We start from the raw sequence: 22,894 nt of genomic DNA, 5'->3' as shown, positions 1-22,894 counted from the left end.
TTGATACAGTAACTAGGAAAGTGTGGGTTGGTGTGTCAGAGTCAGTGAGACTGGCTCAGGGCAGGTCAGAGTTCAGATCTGTTGTACGTAGGGTTGCTGTGGGTTGTAGGTGACTCGATGGCACATAACAACAGCAACTGTTCTCACCTGGTTACTCTGTGCTCTGTGTACCTCTGAGGGTCTCCTCCACTTAAGGAGCCCTGAGGACATCTGAGGTTCCTTCTCTAAGCTGTGGTCTGGAAACTCTGCAGGCAGTTAACTAGAGGGGGTGTAGACTTTGTTTCCTGTTTTCATGGTTTGCTGTCCTTTGCTGCCTGATACCACCGCCTTGAGAGCTGTCAACTTTTGTCCAGTTTTTTTTTTTAGTTGTTTCTGGCAGGAGGGTAAATCTGGTCTCTCTTTCTCCATCCCGGCTGCAGCAGAAATCATTTCCACACTTACAGACCCAAATGAGACGTGCCAGGTGGCACTCAGCCATCTTTCAATCGTCCATCCTGCAGGCTGGGTCTCCTCGCGGAGGACCAGAGCTGGGGACTGACTGCATGTCTAGGGGACTGGGGAAGGGTGCAGATTTTGTAAACAGCAGATCTTCCTAATGCTCATGCCCCTGAGAAGCTGCTTTTCCCTTGAGATGTTGCCTACTGCACACACCCAGAGGCTGTCCTGGCCACGGAGGCCCGTCCCGCAGCCTGGAGTGTCCTGCCCCGAGGAGGCCCTTTGGACTTCAGGAGGGCTGTGCCCCTCGGGCTGGGCTGTGCAGGATCTGCCATCAGTGCATCGAGCTGGGCACCGTCAGGGCTCCAGGACGGCTGCCTGTGTCTCTCTGTACAGGGGCTCTACACAGCAGTCTGCAGCATTAACAGTAATTTGGAGGACAATCATGAGATTCTCAGTCTAAAAGCCAGGCGGTCTTGGTTACTCGGGATTCGGTCTTTATAAATATTTACAGCCCCAAGAGCAGAAGTTCTCACTCAGGGTTGGGGTCCAATCAGTGGCTGGTGAACTGAGGAACATCAAGAATGGTGTACAAGTGGAAGTAGAAGGATTCAACAACAGAGAAACAAAGAAACCTGACATTTTCCTTCAGTACTGCCCACCTAGCATGGTCACATGTGGGGCTGAGCAGGGGGGCCTTGTTGGCTTGAGGAGCAGGGTGGCGTGAGGACCCCTGACTTGCTGACTGAGCCCTGGTGGGGAAGACCGCAGGCCTGGGTTGCAGGGAGGAATATGGTCTCCTGAGCTTCCGGCTGATGCTTATTTGAGCCTGAACACAGAAGGCTGGGGATGAGCTGACCAGAACCGAAGGCTGGGGATGAGTTGACCAGAACCCAACCAGCTGAAGAGAGGACAATTCATGTTGTGAGCCAGGGTCGAACCTGATGGCTTGCTTCAGACTGGACTTTGCTTGTGGATGCGGATGCTCAAAGTTTCCATGTTGAACAGAGGATTCTTCAGCAAAAGGGACATGCTTGTTCCCTCAGAGTCCTGGTTTGATAGGGATGGGCAAACCAGAAATTGGTTATCTAAACGGGGCATACTGGGGCATGAGGCCTGAAGGAGCTGGCTTACACGAAGGAAGTTATTAGTAAGATGATTGGGGAAAAAAGGAGTTCTGGTGGCCTAGTGGCAAGAAGCTGTGCTGCTATCCCAAAGGCATAGGGTTTGAATCCACCAGATGCTCTGCTGGAGAAGGTGGGGCAATCTCCTCCTGCACCAGTTGGATCAGACTCAATGGAACAGAACAAGGAAAAAAAAACCCCACCATGATTGAAAGGGGGGGATACCGCACAATGTACATGAACAAAATGTAATGTAAAGGAAACAAATTCTATAAATAATAAAAAAGAATGGTGCACAAGACTTCCAGCGCCTCACTGTGACTGACCTGTCAGAGCAGCGTGTGCTCCGTGGAGTTTCCCAAGGCACATCATGCAGGAGAGTCTCAGGCCTCTCCTCCAAGGTACCTCTCAGTGGGCACCAACCAAATGCTTAACTCCCCAAACCACCCAGGGTCTCCTGAGCTGTATATCCTATATGTTGTTGTTACTGCTGTTGTTAAATGCTGTCAAGTCGAGCACGACTCATAGCGACCCTATGAGCATTTATAATTTTTTATCCTCTTTTTCTTTTCACAATAGATTTGTTGATAAACCTCCATGGGCATGAGATGAGTGTGTGAGGTGGCCAGTGGGGGCTGTGGGGTGTCATGGCATGGACAGCATGTATGTTAAGGTTATTATCTCCTTAAGCCTGTGCTGTTTAATTTCTTCATCACACCGCAGTGGACGATGGTTAGGCAGGGTTGATTCATAAGAAGACCAGGAATCCAAATATTGAAGCCAGGAAGAGTAAGGACCCCACTGCCATGTGGAAGGTCCACCTCAGGAGAGTCTCTTCAGATTGACGTGCACATCTGTCTCAGCATCCTTGTGTTTCTCACTGGGGTGTCTTGTGAGCTGGACCCCAACTGGAGAAAGATCACAGGGGCAGCAAGGATGCCCAGCACGGCTTTCCATTCATTCTTGGGGAGCAGGACTGACACGTACTTGTCCTGTGTGAGGAGGGGAGGCGAGGTTATCATTTTGCTAAGTGACAGAGCAAAATTTGAGGATTCATCATAGCCAGTCACATAAGCCATGCCTCTGGAGTCCCAGGCTGGTGAAAAGGCTAAGCGCTTAACACACAGAGAGGCTGTGGACACAAGGCCCGGCTAACTGTTTCGGGAAGGTCAGCTGCTCTGCTTTTACGAACGAGGCAACTGGGTTTTAAAACCCCATCTGTGTTGGGTGCCCTGCCATACGCAGACACACCGTGAAGATCCTTCAGGCTCCATTCCAGACCGGTAAAGCGAGTGTCCCACGAAAGTGAGCCGCACGACGTCCTGGTTTCCCCATGGGTCGAAAAGTGAAAAAAGCTTACACTGTGCTGAGTGGATTAAGTGTGCAGTGCTGTGTTAGGCGCTCTCTAATAGACCACCCCTCACAGCGGATCCTGTGAGTAACAGATCAGAACCTAGCCCTCACACTGTGCTGTCCTCAATCTCTGTCAGGCTCAAGCCCATGGTTGCTATTAATGGCCATCTATCCCATCGAAGGCCTTCCTTTCTTTCACTGACTTTTCCCAGTAGGATGTCTCGCCTCCTGGAAACATGTCCCAAGCATATGGGACAAGTTCCACCCTCCTTGCCTCTGAAGGCAAGGTTGCACTGCCTCTAGGACGTATTTGTTTTGGGGCAGTCTGTGGTATATCTACTACTATTCGCCAACACTCCAATTCAAAGACATCAGGTCTTCGGTCTTCCTTGTTTACTGTGAAGCTTTCACATGCATACGAAACAACTGAAAAGACCACAGTCTAAGTATATTGGCATTATGCTGGCCTGTTGGCAAGAAATTGCAGGGATGGAGTTAAATGTATAGGCAGCATGTTTTCAATTGCATATGCTCACTTCCTGTCACGGTGTCACATTTTGATAGTCCTCACATTGTTGGTCGTCGTTGTGGGCCATCAAGGCAGAATCAAGCCGTAGCTGAGTAACCCCAAAGGTACGTGGTTCAAATCCATCAGCTACTCCAAAGGAGAAGGATGAACAGTCTCCTCCCATGCGATTTACTGCCTCTGAAGACCTGCTGGAGACTCAGCTATGGCTTGGTTCTGCCTTGATGGCCCACGACTACGACAAACAACAGTGTGAAGACTATCAAAATGTGACACCGTGACAGGAAGTGAGCATATGCAATTGAAAACATGCTGCCTATACACTGAACTCTGTCCCTGCAAGCCTGTAAAAAGCCCAGTGAAGGGAGGTAACTTCTGTACTTCAAATTAGGTGTCTGTCAACTTGAGAAGATCCTCAAACTGATCTTACTTGTGTTACTTTGAACTTTCAATCTTGGGACATTTTGAAAAATACCCCGAAGTGGAGAGAGGAAGGATGTGGGTCAGGTTCAGCCCACTCACTGCCCTGCCCCTCCTGGAAGCAAACTTCTCGATGGGTAATGCGTGTGTCTGCATGAAGCCCTGAGACAGCAGCTCTGGACCGGGTCCTGGTTCCCGGCACTGCGCCCTCTGAAGATGTTTCTCCTTCTGAGACACCTGATCTTGGTGTTGTGATCAGCCATGTGGCTCCCGGGCCTCTGGTCTGTGGGCTCTGACGAGACGTCCTGCCGAGCACCTGGCATCTGGAGCCCTGTCCAGCAGCCCTTGGTCCCTGCATGCCCTGTAACGGGCAGGTCTCTGAGGGTGTGTGCTTTTCCTGGGGTCACAGGTGCTGTCAGCCTGGCTAAGCATTGTTCCTGGACTCACAGACTCTCTGGGGGTCATGACAAATTTGTTAACAATCCTCCTTTTCCTTACAGTATTGGTTTGAAGCAAATCAGGCATGAATCACTTGTGAAATAGGGAAATTCCAGGCGTTTCTGTGCACACGAGTCATTAGGCTTGGGCTTGGCTGAGCTGCCGGCTTTGGTTTGGCCAGCGGGGGGCTGGGGGGTGCTTCACAGTGGGCAGCTGCAGGCTATCATAGTCCCTCTTCTTGGGGAAGAGGCGCCTGGGCCCACAGGCCTCTTCCCGGAAGCCCCGTCCTTGGCATCTCCTCTCACATGTCTTTGATCCGAACTGGTCACTATGGCTACTTGGAGGGATGTCCCCTTGGCTGTCCTGACACTGCGGATGTTATTAAAAATCCCACCAGAGACTCATGTGCAGTAATCCTCCCCTGGATTCCCATTTTACCATCAACCATGAAAAGCATAATCGTTCCCTGAGACTCCGGGAGAGTCTCTGCAGAATTCTCTGTGAATGTGTGTGGAGGTCACTGGTCACTGGTCCATGGGGTTGTCCTGTGACACTGACCCATCAACACCCAGATAGAAGAAAGGCCCCTCATCCTGCTAGTTCAGGGAGGGCTCCGTGTAGGGGGCCAAAGGGTCTCAGGAAGCAGAGCAGCCCCAGAGAATGTAGGGGGCTGCTGCTAAGCAAGAGGGGCTCAGAAGTCAGTGAGGGGCTCCAGAAGGCATAGGCTGGCCATCAGACGCTGCTTGGTGGGGTCTGTCTGAGAGCCCCCTTCTCTGTGCCTATGATGGGATGGGCTTCCGCACAGGGCTTGGACTCTGTGGGTCCCAGCCAGGGATACCAGGAGTGTACCCCACCCGTCACTGCTCTGGCCCCAGGCTACGGCTTTGGTTGTAATGCCTGGGTGCCCTGACCCCCATCTCCCATGTGGCTCTCTGTTACAACTGGGGCTTCTCCACATGCATGGCCTGGGTGGGGAAGGTCTAACTTGGAACCAGGCAGCCCCTGGGCGTTTGGAGATCCTGGACCACCGAGCTCAGGTGTGCAGGCTCTGGGCTCAGTCTAGCCCTGCCTTCACCCCCTCTCTGCGCCCACCTCTGTGCACTGCTGGGACATGCTCTTTTCCGAGCCCTGCTGCCCTGGAGCAGAGGGACAGTGACTGTGAGGCCGGACCAAAGGGCTGTTTCCTGTGCCTGGTCAGACATCTGGGTATCTGGAGGAGAGAGCCTCCAGGCAGAGCCCAGGGTGGGGACCCAGGAGCCCGTGCTGGTCAGGCAGTTTCTCAGGGAGTCCTGGGCATCACCCATAGACAGCTGTGAGCACAAGCAGCCCCCAGAATAATCTGAGGGGTTGGCACTGGGAGTTTTGAAGGGAGCTGCAGGGTCAATAGCCAACCAAGATGCAGGTTGACTGTGATGTGAGGATGCAAGGCGTGTGGAGAAGCTGACCGCTCTCCCGCTTCTGCTGCTGTGGGCTTCTGCAGCCCTCACAGAGAGTCCACAGAAAGTTCTAGAATCAGAACCAACCCTAATGCTAGAGCATGCCCATGCTAAAGTGGGCCCGGGCCCGGGCAGCGAGGGCTTTGGGGCTGCCTTGGGCACAGAGGCTGTTGAGGAACCCCCTCCTTGCCTCCTGCCTCCATCTGTAGACGGTGCTTCTGCTCCTGCCCTGTGGCCTTGTCTCCACAGGGGGCCGGGGGAGGGGGACTTCAGCCCTGCTGTGGTGTGTGAAGGGTTAATGGCTGCTGCTGGGCCCCATCTGCTGTGGTCATGCTCCCCGCACTGTGTCAGGCAGGAAGCATCCCCGCTGTGTCTGGACCGGGCGGCGGGTGGCCATGCCTGGGCCCAGCTGTCCGCCTGGCCCTCACACCTGCTTCGGTTTATTTTCCTGTTCCTATCAGGCAGGGCTCCGTTTTCAACTCTCAAAGTTTTGTAAAAAGGGGAAGAAAAAAAATCCCTTCAATCCCTGTTTTTTGCTCATCCTCATTCCTAGATCTAACGCTTACCCAGAGGAGAATCCAGCCCAGTGTGGTGACGGCTTGGGCCGAAGAGGTACTGTACTGGAGCCTGGCCTGTGTGGGACCCACTGGTGGGGGCAGGCACCCAGGATGGGCACGGGGAGGGGCACAGCTGCCCTCCCAGCCTTGGGGCCCCCTGCTGTGCTACGCCTGTGCCCACATTTCCTGGCTCCCTTCAGTCACACAGTTTTGGGGGGGAATGGGAGGGGAGGGGCTTGGACTGCTGGGGGTGAGGTGGGGTAGGGGGGATGGCGAGTCTCAGACAGCCCCGGACACTTCCACATGCACCTGGCCCCATGGCAGCGTCCATCCTCAGAGTGGCCCACTCCCATCCTGCTTCAGATGGTACCCCCACTCCACAGCCAGGTCTCTGGGTTGCCACTATGCCTGTGTGCCCACGACTGGACCTTGGACCCTTACAGGTAGCACGCCACTGGGGTTGCCCACCAGCAAACACTTGCCACTAGACCATTCCCACAATCCCAGGGGTCAGGCGTGGGCCTGAGGAAGTCTTTCTGGTGGAGGCGACACTGTGTGTAAAAGCTGAAGTGGGTTCTGGGGGGACAGAAGGAGAGCAGAGGCCAAGGGGCCTCTCCACGGAATCTGATGCCTTTCTAGCCTCAGGGCCCCTCTGGGTGGGTTGGAGCAGGTCCACGGAGCAGGGTGATGGAGGTCACAGAGTTGGCATACGCCCTCCTGGAGGGCCTGGCAGTTCCACTGACCACCTGTGAGAGTCCAGGGCAGAAGACCACAGGGCAGACTGGGAGGCTCCTTCTCTGTCCACTGTCCTTCCTCACTGGATGCCGCTCTATGCACCTGCAGGCCCAGGGCTCGTGCCAGGGCTGGGCATCTGCATGCCAGCTTCTCACTGTACAAGCTGGACCCTGTGGGCACCACTCTGGGCCTGGTTAGCTCCCTGGGGCGGATGCCTCGAGAACCCCAGCCTGACCGTGGACCCCATTAAACCAGGAGCTGGTGCTCAGGAGGGCGGCCCCTACTGCATGCATACCCTCCTCTCCAACCTGACCGTCGACCTCTGAGGAGGGCACCTTCAGTTGAGTGGGTGGTGTCCCGATGCAGGGTGCCCTGTGCATGGCCTGAGCTTTTGGGGAGGCCTCTGGCCATCCTGATGTCTAGGTTAGGGTGAGTGAGGAACCAAGATGCAGGTGCTGCCGTTTTAAGGGTGCATCTTGATCCCGTAGATACACCACTATAGACAGAGCCAGCATGAGACTATGGCCATCAGCAAGGTGGGCTTAGGAGGGTGCTGGGCTCGGGGCGGCCACCCCACTCAAGGATAAAATATTAACAGGCGCCATCTGTGTTGGTCTAATGACTGATTAAATGACTAATCACAAAAGTCTTAATTAAAGCCATCTTTCTCCTGCAAAGAGGGGGGCTCGGGCGGCTGTCGTGGTCAGCTCAGCCGGCCCAGGCCTATTCTGAGCAAGCCTGGTCGACCAGGAACACCTGCATGTCCCAGAGCTTGAGATCAGGTTTCTGGGGAAGGCGCCACCATCTCCAGGGCAGCCCCGTGTGTGCAGGGGAAGGTGCCCCCCACTTCCAGGGCAGCCCCTTGTGTCCTTGGGCACGTCCCCAGTGCCGTTACTAATCGAGCCCAGCATTTGCAGCTGACACTGCTTCACATGTTCAGGAACTGACAGGCTCTTTGTCATGGGGTGGAATTCCGTAATCCGCCAGGAATGTCTCCACAGGAATGCAGTCAGAGGCCTGGGAGGGGAGGGTCCCCCATGAGGGGGGCCGGCCCAAGGCCCACCCTGCAACCCATCCCGGGACTCTGGGGCCCCTACCTCGCACCTGACAAGCTGCTGCAGGACAGGGGCGGCACAGGAGATGCAAGAATCACTCTCTTGTCAACAGGCTTCCCACCCGCGGGAAGGGGTGGGGTGGGCATCACACAGGCCGACGAGGGCCCAGGAGCCCTGCCAGGCCGGAACTCTGCCACTCAATTCACTCCCTTCCTGAATGGGGGGCCTAGGGGGCAGAGGCCCGAGGGGAGGAGGCTGGAGAAAGCACCCCGCCTCTGCTTCTGCTGAACTGTTTTGTCCTGTCCTCAGGGGGCGTGGGGATCAGACCCTTGATTCTGGCTCTCTGCTCAATGGGCACACCCCTCAGCCACCTGCAGAGGGACCAGGCCCACGGGCTGTGTTGGACTGGGGCCCTGCAGGCTCAAGTGGAGGGGTGGGGAGGCTGCAGACCCAGGCTCTCTGCCTGCCCACTACAGACTCCCCTCCAGTACACTTGGGAAGTCCACCCTCACCCCAGCTCACAGGCTGCATCAGGATCCCCCAAATCTCTACCTCAGGGACACAAAGATACTGTTTCTTCTCCAAAGACAACATTCCAGAATTCTGCCTCAAAGTTTAGAACAAAAGGCAATGTTTCTCTGGAGCAGCCACCCTTTTCATGTAAATTAGAAAGCTGCTCGCTCTGAAATTACAGGGTGGCGTCACCCAGAGAGAGAGAGAGAGAGAGACAGAGAGAGAGAGACAGAGAGAGAGAGAGTGTGTGTGTGCACGTGTAAGTGCATGTATGTGTGTGCGTGCGGGGGTGGGGGGACGCTATTTCCACTGCTTCTATTGTTCAAACCTTCCAGATGGCGGGGGTGTGGCGCAGCATCAACTGGGGTGCAATGGGGGGCTCAGAGGTCAACATGGATGGGGGTGTCCATGGCTTGTCTGCTACCCAGAAGGTGGAGGCCGCTCTCCTTCCTGGGGCCCCTGTAGGCTCTAGCGGTGGGTCAGGCCAGCTCCTCAACTTGACTGTACAAACACAGGCCACTGGCCCAAGCGGACATGAGGTGGGAGGCCTGTTGTTCCTCCCTCACACTCAGCCACGGGTCCTCTGATCACAAGGAACATGGGGGTCCTGTGGAGGGTCCTATTGGGTGCCCTGGGGAGGGGGAGAGTGTGGCCAAGTGACTGGACACAGGGCAGCAGACACGGGGTCCTGGACTTAAAAGGATGTGTGCATGGGGGTTATCAGAGACCTCTAGGTGAGGGGTCCTGTAAGACAGAGGAAGGGCTGAGAGTCCACCTGGAGCCGGGGGTCCTCTCTTCCACACTTGGGGCTCTGTTGTCTACAGGAAGAAGCCTGCTGGGGACCTAGAGCCTTTGTCAGGTGCCAGCCCTCTCACTCCTCTGCCTTGGCCTGTTCAGGGGTGACTCTATGCATATTCCCGCCTTGGGGGATATGGGCCCCACCTACAGCCATCCGATCCTGATCCTGGCAAGGATCTCGTAAATGCAGAACAGACGTGTGGGCCCACAGCCCATGTGCTTTTGATCGGCCGAGCCAGGCTGTGTGGGGGAAGGGGTCATGTTCTCAGAATTCCTAAAGGTGAGCTTCTGGGGAGAGGCAGCTCTGGGAGTGGGGTCACCACCAAGAACAAGGGGAGGCCAGGAGGCTGCTGTGTGGCCCCAGGGCTGGGGTCCTCCATGCCCTCTCCTGGGGGTCATGCAAGCACCCTCAGGTTAGAGGCATTTGCAGGTGGGGAAGGCACTGCAGAGCTGGGAGAGCCTCACTTCAGGCCAATAGCTCAGTGACCCTTATAGTCCCCCAGACCCCAGGGGTAAGGCATCTGGGGGTTGGGGACACCTGGGGGATGGGAAAGGTAGCCTTGGGTGCCTGGATGGGGGATGCCCCAGAGTTGAGGGGTGGTGGGGGATGGTGGGGGACGCTGGGGGATGGGAAGTTTGTTGAGAGGGCCACCTAGGTTGTGGGGGGTGGGTGAAGGATGGGTGGGCAGAAACCTGGCGTGTATGCTGAGTGTGGGTTCAGTGTGGGAACACCTGGGGGTCAGGAGTGGGTAGAGAGTGGGTTCTGCTACCCACCTAGGGGAAGAGAAGCTGGTGGGGACTTCTGTGGGGGCTCAGATGGAGGTCACTGGAGCAGGGGCTGAGGTGGTCAGGGGATGCCCAAGGTGTGTGGCAGGGGGGACTGTGCAGGGGGAAGGGCATGGCCACTGGAGAGTCTGCTGCACCAGCCGCCACCTCGGGCCGGGGAAGCTGGACCCAGCCTCCCCTCCACAGCTGGTTCCCTCCCGGGGGAAGCAGAACGAGCCTCAGGAGATGAGACTAAAAATACCTCCCGGAGAGGCTATATTCGGAACACACACGCTCAGCTGGCTCCAGGCTCCGGGGGGGCGGGTGGGCTCGTCCACCCTGCGAACCAGGAGCTCAGTACTGGCCTGAGCCAGTGCCAGAGTGGGGGTTACCGGGACCAAGGCCACCGGGACAGTTGTGGGAGGGGCATTGCTGAGGAAGTCCCAATGCAGACTGACAAGCACGCACAGACAGATGGACAGACACTTGGGTCACAGGAGACCCTCACTGGGCATTATAGACTGCCACAGAGCTGACAGGAGGGAGGGGCACGGAGAACTCTCTGTTGGGACTCTCTATGTCTTACGGCCGTGGGCTCTGCAAGGGTCCCTGCACCCCAGGGTGCTGCCTGTACATGTTTCTGACTCTGAGCTGGAAACTCTGGTGGCCGTGGGAACTCATGCTTAGCAAAGTCTCAGCTGCTTTCCTTTAAGTGCCTGTTTTTCTCAGTTGTTGTGTGAGGCAGGCTTCGTGTGGGAGTCACTTGCTGTGACTCAGACCACGGGGCAGCCCCACCATGGGGCTGACAGCCGCCACCGGCGTCCCCACGAGCCACCCGATTGCAGACGGCACGGGCTGCGGCAGCCCGGGCCAGGTGCAGGCCCATTTCCGTCTCCACCAAATGTCTTCTTTCCTGGGAGCCTCCTCGCTGGCTCTGCGCCTGCAGCCTGGGCGCCTTTGGCAGCAAGCTGAATGGCAGCCAAGTTGGTGGCCCAGAGCGGGCATTTCCTCCAGCCCCGCTGGGAGCTGGGCTGGGGCCCCGTGCACATGGAGGGCAGCGTTTGGAACAACCACAGCTCTGCTGCTGCCACTCCAGGGGGGCCTCGCTGGCCCACCCACCCACTCACGGCCCAGGCCCATTCTGTCTCCAGAAGGTTCCAGTCCTTCCAGGCGGTGGTAATTCCTGCTAGTACCCCCGCCTCTTAGTGAGACTCCATCTCACGTGTGTGGGCATGTTATAGGAGGGGCTGGTTCCTGAAAATCCTCATGCTCGGCAAAGTTAAAAAAAAGGACTGTGAAAAAGAGACCCTCAAGGAGGTGGACTGGCCCGGGGAGCTCCAGCAATGGATTCGGGCAGAGCAGTGCTGGGGAGGGTGGCACAGGACCGGGCAGGCTGGTATTCTGCTGCACGTGGGGTCGCTATGAGTTGGAAGTGATTTGATGGCATGTGAAAGTGATCACCCCATGGAGTGTGTGGGGTCTGAGTCTCGGCCAGCATGCTTCTGCTTCTAGCCCCAGCTCTTAAGTCCCCCACCCCCACCCCGTCCCACAGCCTTATGTCCCCTTGGCATGGGAGTCCACAGAGCTCCATGTTGACTGGTCCTCGTCCTTCAGGGCATAGTGGGCACAGGGACTTGCCCACCCAGGCCTCTCAGGGGCCAGGGAGCCAGCTGCTTCCTCAAGCGGAGGCTGCTGAGAATGGGGCGCAGCTTTCTTCCTGTATGTGGGGTCACAGGGTGATCGCTTGCCTGTGGGGAGGAGCTTCACTCTGTGATGTGAGCCTTCTCCAACTCTTCTGACTCCCATTACGGAGCACTGGTGGCTTAGTGGTAAGGAGTTGTGCTGCCAACCCAAAGGCACGGACTTCGAATCCCCCAGCTGCTCTCCAGGAGAAAGAAGGGCAGCCTCCTCCCATGCGATTAACAGCCTCTGAAAACCCACTGGACGTTCAGCTATGGGTCAGTTACGACGTGATGGTACCCAGCAACAACAGTCCTTCGTATACTAACTCCTCAGACAAAACCCAAGCCCAGTTTGGGCAATCCATGGCTGAATTCGGAGCTCGTGGGCCTTAACTTCTTTGTCTATAAAATGGGCTAGTGATGGCACCTCTTGTGGACTTAAGTGGGATGTATGTGGCCAGAGTACTGTCTGCTCTTGAACCTGATCACCCAGCCACAGATGTGGATATCCTTCCAGATGCCACATTGTGACAGGGATGGCCAGCACCACCATAGGTGTCCCACAGGCCATGGGCCTCCTGATGAGTGAGGCCAGCAGCTGATGCCAAGGCCATTGTAACCATCAATATAGGTCTCCTGTGGAGCCCAGTGATGGAGGTGAGGGGTACAAAAGTACCCCGCGTCTCTCCTATCTGTTTCTGACAACATAAAGATCTAGACAACACAGGGTTACCCACACCCCTGAGGCCCTACACCTTAGTTACAGGCAAGCAGGCTGGATTTGCAAACAGCCCCCCAAGTGTCCTCCACCAGGCTCTTCCTGCTCCTGGGAAGGGGAATCCCTTGGGCTTTGGGGTGGAACCTAACATGGGGAGTATAGTGGAGTGTGTGTGTGTGTGTGTGTGTGTGTGAAACAGAGGTTCTCACCCTATGACATGTCCAGAGTGAATGAAATCCATGGTGACCCACATGTTCCACACACGCCCCCTTACCTCCTGCCAGCCCTTCCCCAACAGGACAGCACATGGCCAGCACACCAGATACCCTGTGCCAGCCATACCCAGCTGGGCACTTCTTGGCTATGCACCCAGAATTCAGCCCCTCCTTTCAGAGTGGGCAGTGGGGAGGGCATAGCAGGGCTGAGGGGTGACATGGGTGCCTTGAGCTTGGCTGCCCTCCGCCATGCCCAGGCCTGCATCCTGGCCCGAGAATGTGGTGTTAGACACACCTCTGAGGCCATTTCAAGGCTTTTACGAGAGGGCAGGGCAGGAGCACCCCCCTCTCATTTCTTACTCCCACTTGGGCTTCCTGGTGCAGGAAGCGAGAAACAGGCACTCAAAGAAAACCAGCTGAGACTTTGCAAAGCACGAGTTCCCACGGCCACCAGAGTTTCCAGATCGGGATGTGGGTGAGATATTCAGAGCCAGAAACACGTGCAGGTAGCATTCTGGGGCTTGGGGCTCATGGCAAGGCCCTTAGGGGTGACGTGCTAACAGCTGCCCAGCAGAGAGGCCTCCATGCCCCTTCCTCCTGCTGGCCCTGGGCAGGCTGCTCATTTTGAGCCCTTGTCTTGGGAATTGTTTTGGGAGGGGCCCAGCCTCTGAGGTGTCCTGCATGGGAAGGTGCAGCTTGCTACAAGTGGCCACCCGTGGGTCTGCAGGTCTCTCCCACTTCTGCATGGCGGAGGGAGGGTTGGCCCTGAGGGCACCTCCTCCCCACTGTGTGAGACCCCAGACATCTCTGCAGTGGCAGGCCCAGTAGTCTCTGGCCTATCCCATTGAGGCATCTTCCCAAGGGCCCAGGGCCAACTCCGGCCTGAGCAATACCCTCTGCCATCTCTCCCGCTTCACCAATTATCACCCCAGGCCCTCAATGGACTCAGAGTCAAGAAGCAGGCTGTGACACCACTGTGCCCACCTTGGCCCACCTTTTCCCACCTCAATGTGCCCATCTCAGCCCACCAAGCTGGGACCAAGCGGAGTGGCAGGAGATCTATCAGGTGCCATCCCAAACTCGCCAATTCTACTCTTTTGTCAGGTACCTGGAATCAGGACCAAAGGCCCATAATGGCCAAGATGACCTCCTCAGTGAGGGACCCCACCTGCTGTGGACATGTGCACTTGGGAGGCCACAGGGAAGTGTCCCCTGCTGTCAGTCCCCCTCGTGTTTACCATTGGCCTGGGGGAAGACCAGGCCAATGAGAAGTCAGAGTCAAGCCCAGCGACACACTCCCTACTTACAGCTTCCTGCAGAGACACGCCCCCTACCTGCAGCCTCCTGCAGTGACACGCCCTCTACCTGTACCCTCCTGTAGTGACACACCCTCTACCTGCAGCCTTCTGCAGTGACAAGCCTCCTACCTGCTGCCTCCTGGGAGCTTCTGAGCTGGGCCTGGTGTCTTCCCTGGGCTGAGGCTGTCTCTTGGTCTGGGACCCAGCATCTGCAGGGAGAGTGGCTCAGGAAGGCGGCTCCCACAGGGAGCCCCATCCCCAGCACACAAGAGGTTTGGCCTCAGATAGAGGAATATGTGCCTGGGGGCTCAGCAGTGACTCTGCTCTCTGAATCCCCAGGGCTGAGAAGATGAGGGGTCATATCTCAAGAACCCCACAGGGCTGACATCTCCAGAGTACTGAAGAGCAACAACGTCAGTCTGGAGACTAAGCGAGCCTGATCCAGGCCATAGTCTTCACAATTACATGACAGGCATCAGAAAGCTGAACAATGGCTAGGGGTGATAGAAGGAGAATTGATGCCTTTGAGTTCTGATAATGGAGAAGAGTATTGAATATACCATGGACTGCTAGGAGAGCAAACAGGCTTGTCCTAAAGAGGGTGAAACCAGGCTGCTCCTTGGAGGCAAGGATTCTGAAGTTCCATCTGACATACTTCGGGTATGGGCCATGCAAGGAGGGACCAGTCCTTGGAGAGAGACTTCATGCTTGAGAGGGTGGAGGGACAGTGCAAGAGAAGAAGAGCCTGGATGAGATGGATTGATTCAGTGACTGGGGTAATGGAGGTAGGTGTGTAGAGACAATAAGGTTGGCTCAGGATAGAGCAGGGTTCAGAGCAGTTGTACATAGGGTCACTATGAATCACAGGCAACTTGATGGCATATAACAACAACAAACAGGACTGAGTAGATGAGGTGCCCCCCACCCTGCGAACCCCCTAAGGCTAACTGGATTAAGAAGGTGGGGGGTGTCCCACCTGGTGAACTCCCTGGGGCTGAGCGGATGAGAGATCCCACTTCATGAACCCCTCAGGGCTAGATGTATGAGAGGTCCTCCACCTCTCACCCTCACCTTAGGAGGAGGGCTGACTTACCTGGTTGCTGTCCAGAAACGGGACTGGGTGGTACCAGGGTGGAGGGGGGCCGAGCAGGATGTTGGAGAACACAGCACAGCCTTGCTCTGCCTTTTGGCAGAATTGGGAGCCCAGAGGCTCCTGTCCCTCACCTGAGGAAGAGAGGTATCAGGGACAGTAAGGAATGTACATTTTGGGAGGCATAAAGCTTGTCTATGAGGTTGCCAGCCCTATACGCATCTCTGAGGCCAAGGTCAGTGCCTAGAGCATGGCTGGTGCTCAGAGGTTGATATTTGCATCACCAGGTTTGTGCCAGGTCACCCTAGGACCCCTTCACCCACATAGGACCCACTTTCCTGTTGAGGCCTTGGGCCCTCCCGATACCTCTCTGGTCCATCATCCAGGCTTACAGCTCTCACCCCTTCAGCATCATCGCATCCTCCAGTGGGGCTGCAGTCCTGCCCTGCACAGAGCCAGGGTCATGTCTCCTGCTTTGGTGGGAGGGGAAGCCTTCAAAGTGTGCCCCAAGGCCCAGTGCTGGGAAGCAGGGCTAAGTGAGGCCAGGAGAGGGTGTGCTGGGCCTTGGGTCAGCTCAGATGCAGCAATGGGTCAGCTTTGCCTGGGGCGGGGGGTGGACGGGGACCATGGGGAGGACAGGAGTAAGTACATCTGGCAGTGGGAGCAGCTGGACAAAGGTGTCCTGAAGGATGAGGTCTGGGCTGGAGTGGAGCCTAGAGGTCATAGAAGGGGACACCAAAACAAGGATCCTAGCTCCTGGACACACAGAGGATGGGTCAGGGTGGGATCTGGGGTGGTGCCCAGGGGAACAAAGGAAGGGGGGCCCTGGTTTGGGTGATAGGGGAGATGCGTGTGTCAGGTGGGCAGTGCAAAGGAGTGGGGGACATCTCAGGAAGATTGTGCTAATAGGGCCTGTGGGAGGGCCTCTTTAGTGGAATGTTAACGAAGTGAAGGCTTAAAGGAGAGAAGTCTGTCCTCTGAGCAAGTGTGGGACCCTGGGGCCTGAGGCAGGCACGTCCCTCTTTAGATCCCGGCTTCTCCAGGGCATGACAGGGACACTGGGGAGAATGGGCCGCAGAAGTGTTTCCAAATTACAGGCCGGAGAATGATCTCCCTCGGAGGGGTCTTAACTTCATCGTTAAGTTGCATTATACCAGGTAGACTCTGTCCCCCTGCAAGGACATTCTTGAGCTAATGTCCCCTCTCCATTAGCTTCTGCCGTCCTGGCACTATTTGCGTCCTGGGCAATGACTGGGAACCATATTGCTGACGGCATAATTTCCATTTCTCAATGCACTGGCGGTTTCCACGCGGGTTCGGCAGAAGCTGACTCTGACTACCTCTTTTATCGACACCTCTGGACAATAGAGACGCCTGCTCTGTATCCTAATGACTTGGAAGACACCAGCGCCCTCTGCCAAGGTGACCGCCCAGAGTGGGCCCAAGACCACGGAGTGCCAAGGATGCCGGGCACATCCAACAGCAGTTGTTTCAAATTTTGACCCATGGGGTGTAGGGGAGAATGGCCTGAGAAATAGATGTAAATCCCAGCAAGCATTTCTAGTGGGCAAATAAGTGTATGCTCAAGCTAGGCCTGGGCTGCGACCTCCTCCCTCAGACGAGGTCAAAGAACCAGTGCTGGGCTGTCCTGCCCTCGGAAGTCCTGACTGAGCGGTGTGAGAGGTTCCTTCTCTGGGGAATCACAATCGTTAAATCTGTGTGGCACTGATCAGGTGACAAGCACTTGCAGGCAGGGCCTTGTGGCCACCTCAGAGTAGAGACACTGTCATTATTGCCACTCAACTAGCTAGAAGTTCAAGCTTCAGAGGGGCTATGATAACCTTAATCATCATGACCATATGCCTCAGCCGGGGAGTCACAGCACAGCTAATGTCAAACGTACACAATAACTGAGGAAGGGACACGGGATAACACCACATGTTTTCGTTTCCTTGTATTGATATTACACAAATATATATATATATATAATTTTTTTAAATTTTATGTGCGTGCACCATCAAATAGGATCTGACTGGCACAGGAGAAGATTGTCCCTCCTTCTCCAGCGGAGCATCTGTTGGATTCGAAACATATACCTACACAAATACCTTACTGTCCGGTGCCATCGAGTTGACCATGGCTCACGGTGACCCTGCCCTGTCCTGTGCCGGCCTCCCCATTCCGGGTACTCCAGCCCATTGCTGCAGTTGCTGTGTTAACCCTGCTCACTGAGGGTCTCCCCCTCCTTCGCTGACCCTCCACTTTTCCAAGAATGCCATCTTTTTCCAAGAACGGGCCCTTCCTAACAACACGCCCACAGTATGTGACAGGAGCTTTCACCAATCTTGCCTCTAAGGAACACTAAGGAGGGGGCTATGAAGGATAGAAATACCCATTTTTTTTTAAAAAAATAGTTTTAGCAGACACCTGTTTAAGTCAGAATCTGGACAATATTGATTTTTTTGCTTGTCGGTAGACCCAAGAGTTCCTTCGTTCCCAGGCTGGTGGAAGATCTTCCCTTGATTTCTGTCTCCGTGTGTGTGTGTGTGTGTACATGCACTTGTCTTGCATACGCTACAGATTTCACCTCCATACCTGCCTGTTCCCCTTCCCTGTGATATGCACGCCACGTGCACAGCTGTAAGTATCGGGATCAGCCCCACTCTGGGATCATTACTGCTTGATTTCTGCAGCAGTGGCGTGACTGACGTCACTTCCTTTCATATCTGATCCACCCAATGGTGTCCCTCTGCCCTCCCCGCCATCATGCAGCCCTTAGCCTGGCACCAGGGCCGCCTCTCACCCGTCTATCTGGGCCTTACACACAGAAGCAGCCACTTAAATGGAAACCAGGTTGGGTCCCTCTGCTTTATGCTCTAATCATTACTCCCAGCGTACAGTGCAGTCCAGCCCCTCCATCGGCCACTCTGACCACCCACTGCACTCACAGGGCCACCTCTGTCTGTCTGTGGGGATTTTTATCTACTTGTCCCATCTCCTGGCACCCCAGCTTCCGGTAGGCACCTAGAGGTGTTACTAGGGGTGCTACCAGGGTCGGATGAGCTGTTCCACCGAGCACACCTCCTGGACAGCTCGGCCTGTTTGCATTGTGGACCAGATTGAACCAAACCACAGAAGATGAAAGGCCAGACGCTTGGCAGCACATGCCAGCCAGCGGCACCAAGGAGTCCCTGTTGTGTTGCTGTTGTTGTTATGTCCCGTCAAGTCAGAATCAACTCATAGCTGCCCCTCCAGAGGGTTTTCAGGGGCAGTAAACTGCACAGGGAATAGCCCATCTTTCTCCCATAGAGCTGCTGGTCTATTCGAACCAAGCGCCTTGGGTTTGGCAGCCTAACTCCTTACCATGAGGAGTCTCTGGGTGCTACAAATAGTTCACATGCTCTACTGCTAAGAGAGGGTGGAGTCTGCCCAGAGGCACCTCGGAAGAAAGGCCTGGCCATCTGCTTCTCAATGGTCAGCCACTGACGACCTGCAGAGCCCGTCTCTCCCCTGACACACCCGGGGCTTCCAAGACTTGGGGTACACCAACGGCAACTGGTTTGCTTTTCTTTCTAAAGAGTTAAAATCTGACTTCCGTTCAAAGAGAGCACAGTTTTCAGAAGAAACACCTTGTTCCCCATCTGGGGCCTGAGGGAAAGGCCAGCCGGAATCTGGGGTTGGAGTTCTCACATTAACCTGGGCTTAGTTTAAAATGTCCGAGAAAATGGACAACAATCAATTTTTTTAATTTTTATTATTTTTTGTGCGTGTACCATCAAATCAGATCTGATTGGTACAGGAACAATCAAATTTTTTTTTTTTTTTAAAAACCAACCTTCCAGACAATTGGATGAACATTGTTTACACTTACGTATCGTTCAGTCAGAACTAACTCATAGCTGAAGCTCCAGTGGGTTTTCAGAGGCAGTAAATTGCATGAGAGGAGACTACCCATTTACTCCCATGGAACAGCGGGTGGATTCAAACCGTGTACCTTTGGGTTGGTAGCGCAGCTCTTTACCAATACGCCATTAGAACTCCTCGGATGGACATTATTGTTGTTGTTGTTATGTCCTGTTGAGTCATTTGTGACTCATAGCAACCCTATGTACAAACTGCTCTGAACTCCACTCTATCCTGAGCCAACCTTATTGTCTCTGACACACCTACGCCCATTACCCCAGGCACTGAGTCAATCCATCTCATCCAGGGTCTTCGTCTCTTGCGCTGTCCCTCTACCCTCCCAAGCATGACGTCCTTCTCTAACGACTGGGCCCTCCTTGCAACATGCCCAAAGTATGTCAGACAGAGCTTCAGAATCCTTGCCTCCAAGGAGCAGCCTGGTTTCACCCTCTTTAGGATGAACCTGTTTGCTCTCCTAGCAGTCCGTGGTATAGTCAATGCTCTTCTTCAGCACCACAGCTCAAAGGCATCAGTTCTCATTCTATCATCCCTAGTCATTGTCCCGATTTCTAATGTATACATAGCAAGTGATTGAGAAGACTATGGCCTGTATTAGGCACACCTTACTGTCCAGACTGACATTGTTGCTCCAGAGGAGAGGTCCCTGACAGCAGACTTTCCCAATGAAAGTTATCTTTTGATTTCCTAGCTGCTGGTACCAAGAGTGTGGATGAACATAGAGATTGTTAAAAAAATTAGTTCTACAGAAGAGAGAGAACTGTCTTTCTGAGGAGCTTGAAGGGGCCCAGACCAATGCTTCTGAGTAAAGGTCGCTCATTGGCTTGCAGGCACCTTGAGCTTCTCCCAACGGGTTTCTGGGATCCTCCCGGTGCCCACCTGTCCCCTTTTCTCAGACCAGGCTGTGCTCGGCACCATGGCCTTGCATGAGGCAGGCTCCTGCTATCAGACACCAGCTCCTGCTCGGAGAGTCACTCCTGCAGCCTTGTGTCGATTTTAATTACGACCATTATGGCTTTATCAGCAAGATAAAGGTCGCTGTGCTACCCAGAGGGAGGAGGGCTTGGAGGACAGGAGCCAGCCTGGAAGGGGGGCAGCTTGACCTCTGTGGGAGGGAAATGCCAATTAATTATCTTTTTACAGCCAACCCAATTAGAAGCACTAATCACCTGTGTAGGGCGTCCCGGCAGAAGGTGGCCAAGTTGCCAGAACGGACAGGACTCACCGGGCTGTCTGTCCTGTCCTGGGCCAGTCTGACGACGCCTCCCAGGGACAGTGGGCCTGGCCAGGGTGTTTGTGACATTTAAAGGAAATCACAAAAATATGCTGTTAATAGTCCTGAGGGGCTGGGCCTACCTCACGTAGAGGTGACGGACACGGTGCATTAGTCTTTAAGGCTGGGCTCAATTAGCCAAGGCGCTTGCTGTTAGCCTGGTGAGCACTGGAGCTGCGCTCCCAACATCTCACACGGTGAGTCCAGGGCCGTGGATAGGGTGCAAGCCTCCAGAGGGAGAGAAGGCCTGGGAATGGCGGGCAGGAAGAGCCACTGGAGTGGGAACACTCCTTTCCTGGTGGCCTCGGTGTCAGGCTGCTTTGACTCCTGTCATCCCTGAGCCACCCCTCCCCTTCTGTTCATCCATAGGGCACACATGCTGGTACATGGTCTCTGATCTCTCCAGACCCACTGCCTGCCCTCCATCCTGCCCTGGTGTGGGTGGCTGATCTCACCTTGACCTCATCTCTGACCTCTGCTGCCATCAGCTGATGGGGGTATTGTCAGGAGACAGGTGCGGGGGGTGTGCACTTGTATCCTGGTTCCCTCCGCTCCAAACCACAGAAAGACCCACTCCCGAGAGCCAGTGTCCCTGTGACAGCCTCCCTGGGCATCACCGCCATCAGCTGGACCCCTTCTCCAGTCCCACCACCACCATCACCATCCTCACAACCTCACCACCATTCTTAGCACCATCAACACTGGCAACACTGTCACCAAACCATTGTCACCAACCTCACCACCAAAACTGTCATCCCTGCTGTCACCCGTTGTCACTGCCAATGCTGCCACCATAGGCCTCACCCTCGTTACTTGGTCATCGTCGTCCTCAGGCTATTCCCGTCACCACCAACCTCATCACTGTTACCGCTGTCAGTGCCAACACCACCAAGATCACCACTGTCACTGCCAACATCATCACCATCACTGCAATAGTTGCCACCATCACCACCATCACCGTTGACATTACCATGACCGTCCTCCCCACATGTGACAGATTAGAGTGCCCCCGCTCGCAGCACATGCTGTAAATCCTAACCTGGCCATATCATCCCATTGGGGGATAGGTTTATCCCCCCTTTGTTATATTAATGAGACCAAATCAGTGTTATATTAATGAGACCATATCAGTGTAGGGTTTGTCTTAGGGCAATCACCTTTGAGATAGAAAAAGACACAATTGAGGCATAGAAGCAAACAAGCACAAACTGGGGAAGACAGACACACGGCTATTGCTAAGGAACCCAGAAGCAGAAGCTGCCAAAAGACACTGGCCTTCTGCTGGAGCTGACAGCTAGGAAAGCCTTCCCTTAGAGCGGGTGCCCTGAGTTCAGATTCGAGTCTTCACCACTGGGCCAAAAGGCAACTGCATGATACTTGGAGAAAAGATTGCCAACAATTTCATCTTTTTTGGATCTACCCTTCAATCAATACCCTTTGTACTAGCAGTCAGGAGAGCAGAAGACATACAGTAGTGAGAAAGTCTGATGTCAGGGATGCTTCCAAAGTCCTGAAGAGCAATGGTGTCAGGCTAAGGCATGCCTGATTCAAGCCATAGTTTTTCTAATCACCTGCTATGCATCTAAGAGTTGGACAATGAATAAGGATTACAGAAGAGGAACTGATGCCTTTGAGTTGTGGTGCTGGAGAAGTGTCTTGAATATCCCATAGACTGTAAAAAGAACAAATAGACATATATCTTGGAGAAAGCAACCACTGTGCTTCTTAGAGGCAAGGATGGAAAAGCTTTGCCTCACACACTTTGGGTATGTTGCTAGGAGACGCTTTTCCTTGGAGAAGGACATCATGCTTGAGACTGTGGAGGGTCAGTGAAAGACAAAGACCTCTAAACCAGATGGATTGATGCAGTGACTGCAGCAATGGGCTCGCGTGTGTCAGAGATTGCTGATGAGGATGGCACAGGATAGGACAGGGTTCAGATCTGTTGTTCACAAGGCCGCTGTAAGTCATATTCGACTTGCTGGCACCTAACGACAAGCAATAACTCCATTTCTGTTCATTAAAGCCACCCATTTGTGGCATTTCTGTCACCGTTACTCATTCACACTCAGTTCTGACTCATAGCGACCTGCCACCAGGTTCCTGAGGCTGTAAATCTTCATGGAAGGAGACAGAGTGTCTTCCTCCCTCGGAATGGCTCGTGGATTCGAACTGCTGGAGAAGGGCAGCTTTTTGGCGAGCAGCACAACATGCTGTGTGGACTATGACCCCAGTTACAGGAGCACTAAGACATTAAGATGCCACCATCACCATTGTCACCACCTTCAATTTTGTCACTTCTGTCAGCAGTTAAGGACCCCCCTCCCTTCATGTGTCCAGGGCATTTCCTGGCCCACGGGGACACCCTTGCTTCTGGTTTGGCTGTACCCTAGTCTCATTCCTGTAGCAGTAGGCGTGCCAGGACCTCACCTATGACAAAGCCCACAGAGCTTGACTTCATGACCGCAGAACTTTGGCAAGATCTCTCCTGGCCTCCTGGGCCCCTCTATTTCATGACAAGACCTGGTGTATTTTTTTTTTT

At 54.6% G+C, this 22,894-nt stretch overlaps 1 protein-coding gene across 1 annotated transcript in view; it reads right to left on the bottom strand.

The window, feature by feature from the left end:
- Positions 1-22,894, bottom strand: part of MORN1 (MORN repeat containing 1) — a 135,407-nt gene that overhangs the window by 9,008 nt on the left and 103,505 nt on the right. Inside the window, exons 11-13 of the mRNA XM_006885931.1 lie at positions 15,162-15,292; positions 14,198-14,277; positions 10,951-11,123 (exon numbers count right to left, since the gene is read on the bottom strand). Coding sequence (XP_006885993.1) covers positions 10,951-11,123; positions 14,198-14,277; positions 15,162-15,292 — 384 coding nt within the window. The remainder of the gene's footprint in view (positions 1-10,950; positions 11,124-14,197; positions 14,278-15,161; positions 15,293-22,894) is intronic.

This window comes from Elephantulus edwardii, unplaced genomic scaffold (assembly GCF_000299155.1).
Source record: "Elephantulus edwardii isolate Elephantulus edwardi_28Jun2011 unplaced genomic scaffold, EleEdw1.0 scaffold00045, whole genome shotgun sequence".
Taxonomy (NCBI): Eukaryota; Metazoa; Chordata; class Mammalia; order Macroscelidea; family Macroscelididae; genus Elephantulus; species Elephantulus edwardii.
The sequence above is the reverse complement of the archived record's forward strand: the minus strand, read 5'-3'. Positions and strand labels throughout refer to the sequence as shown.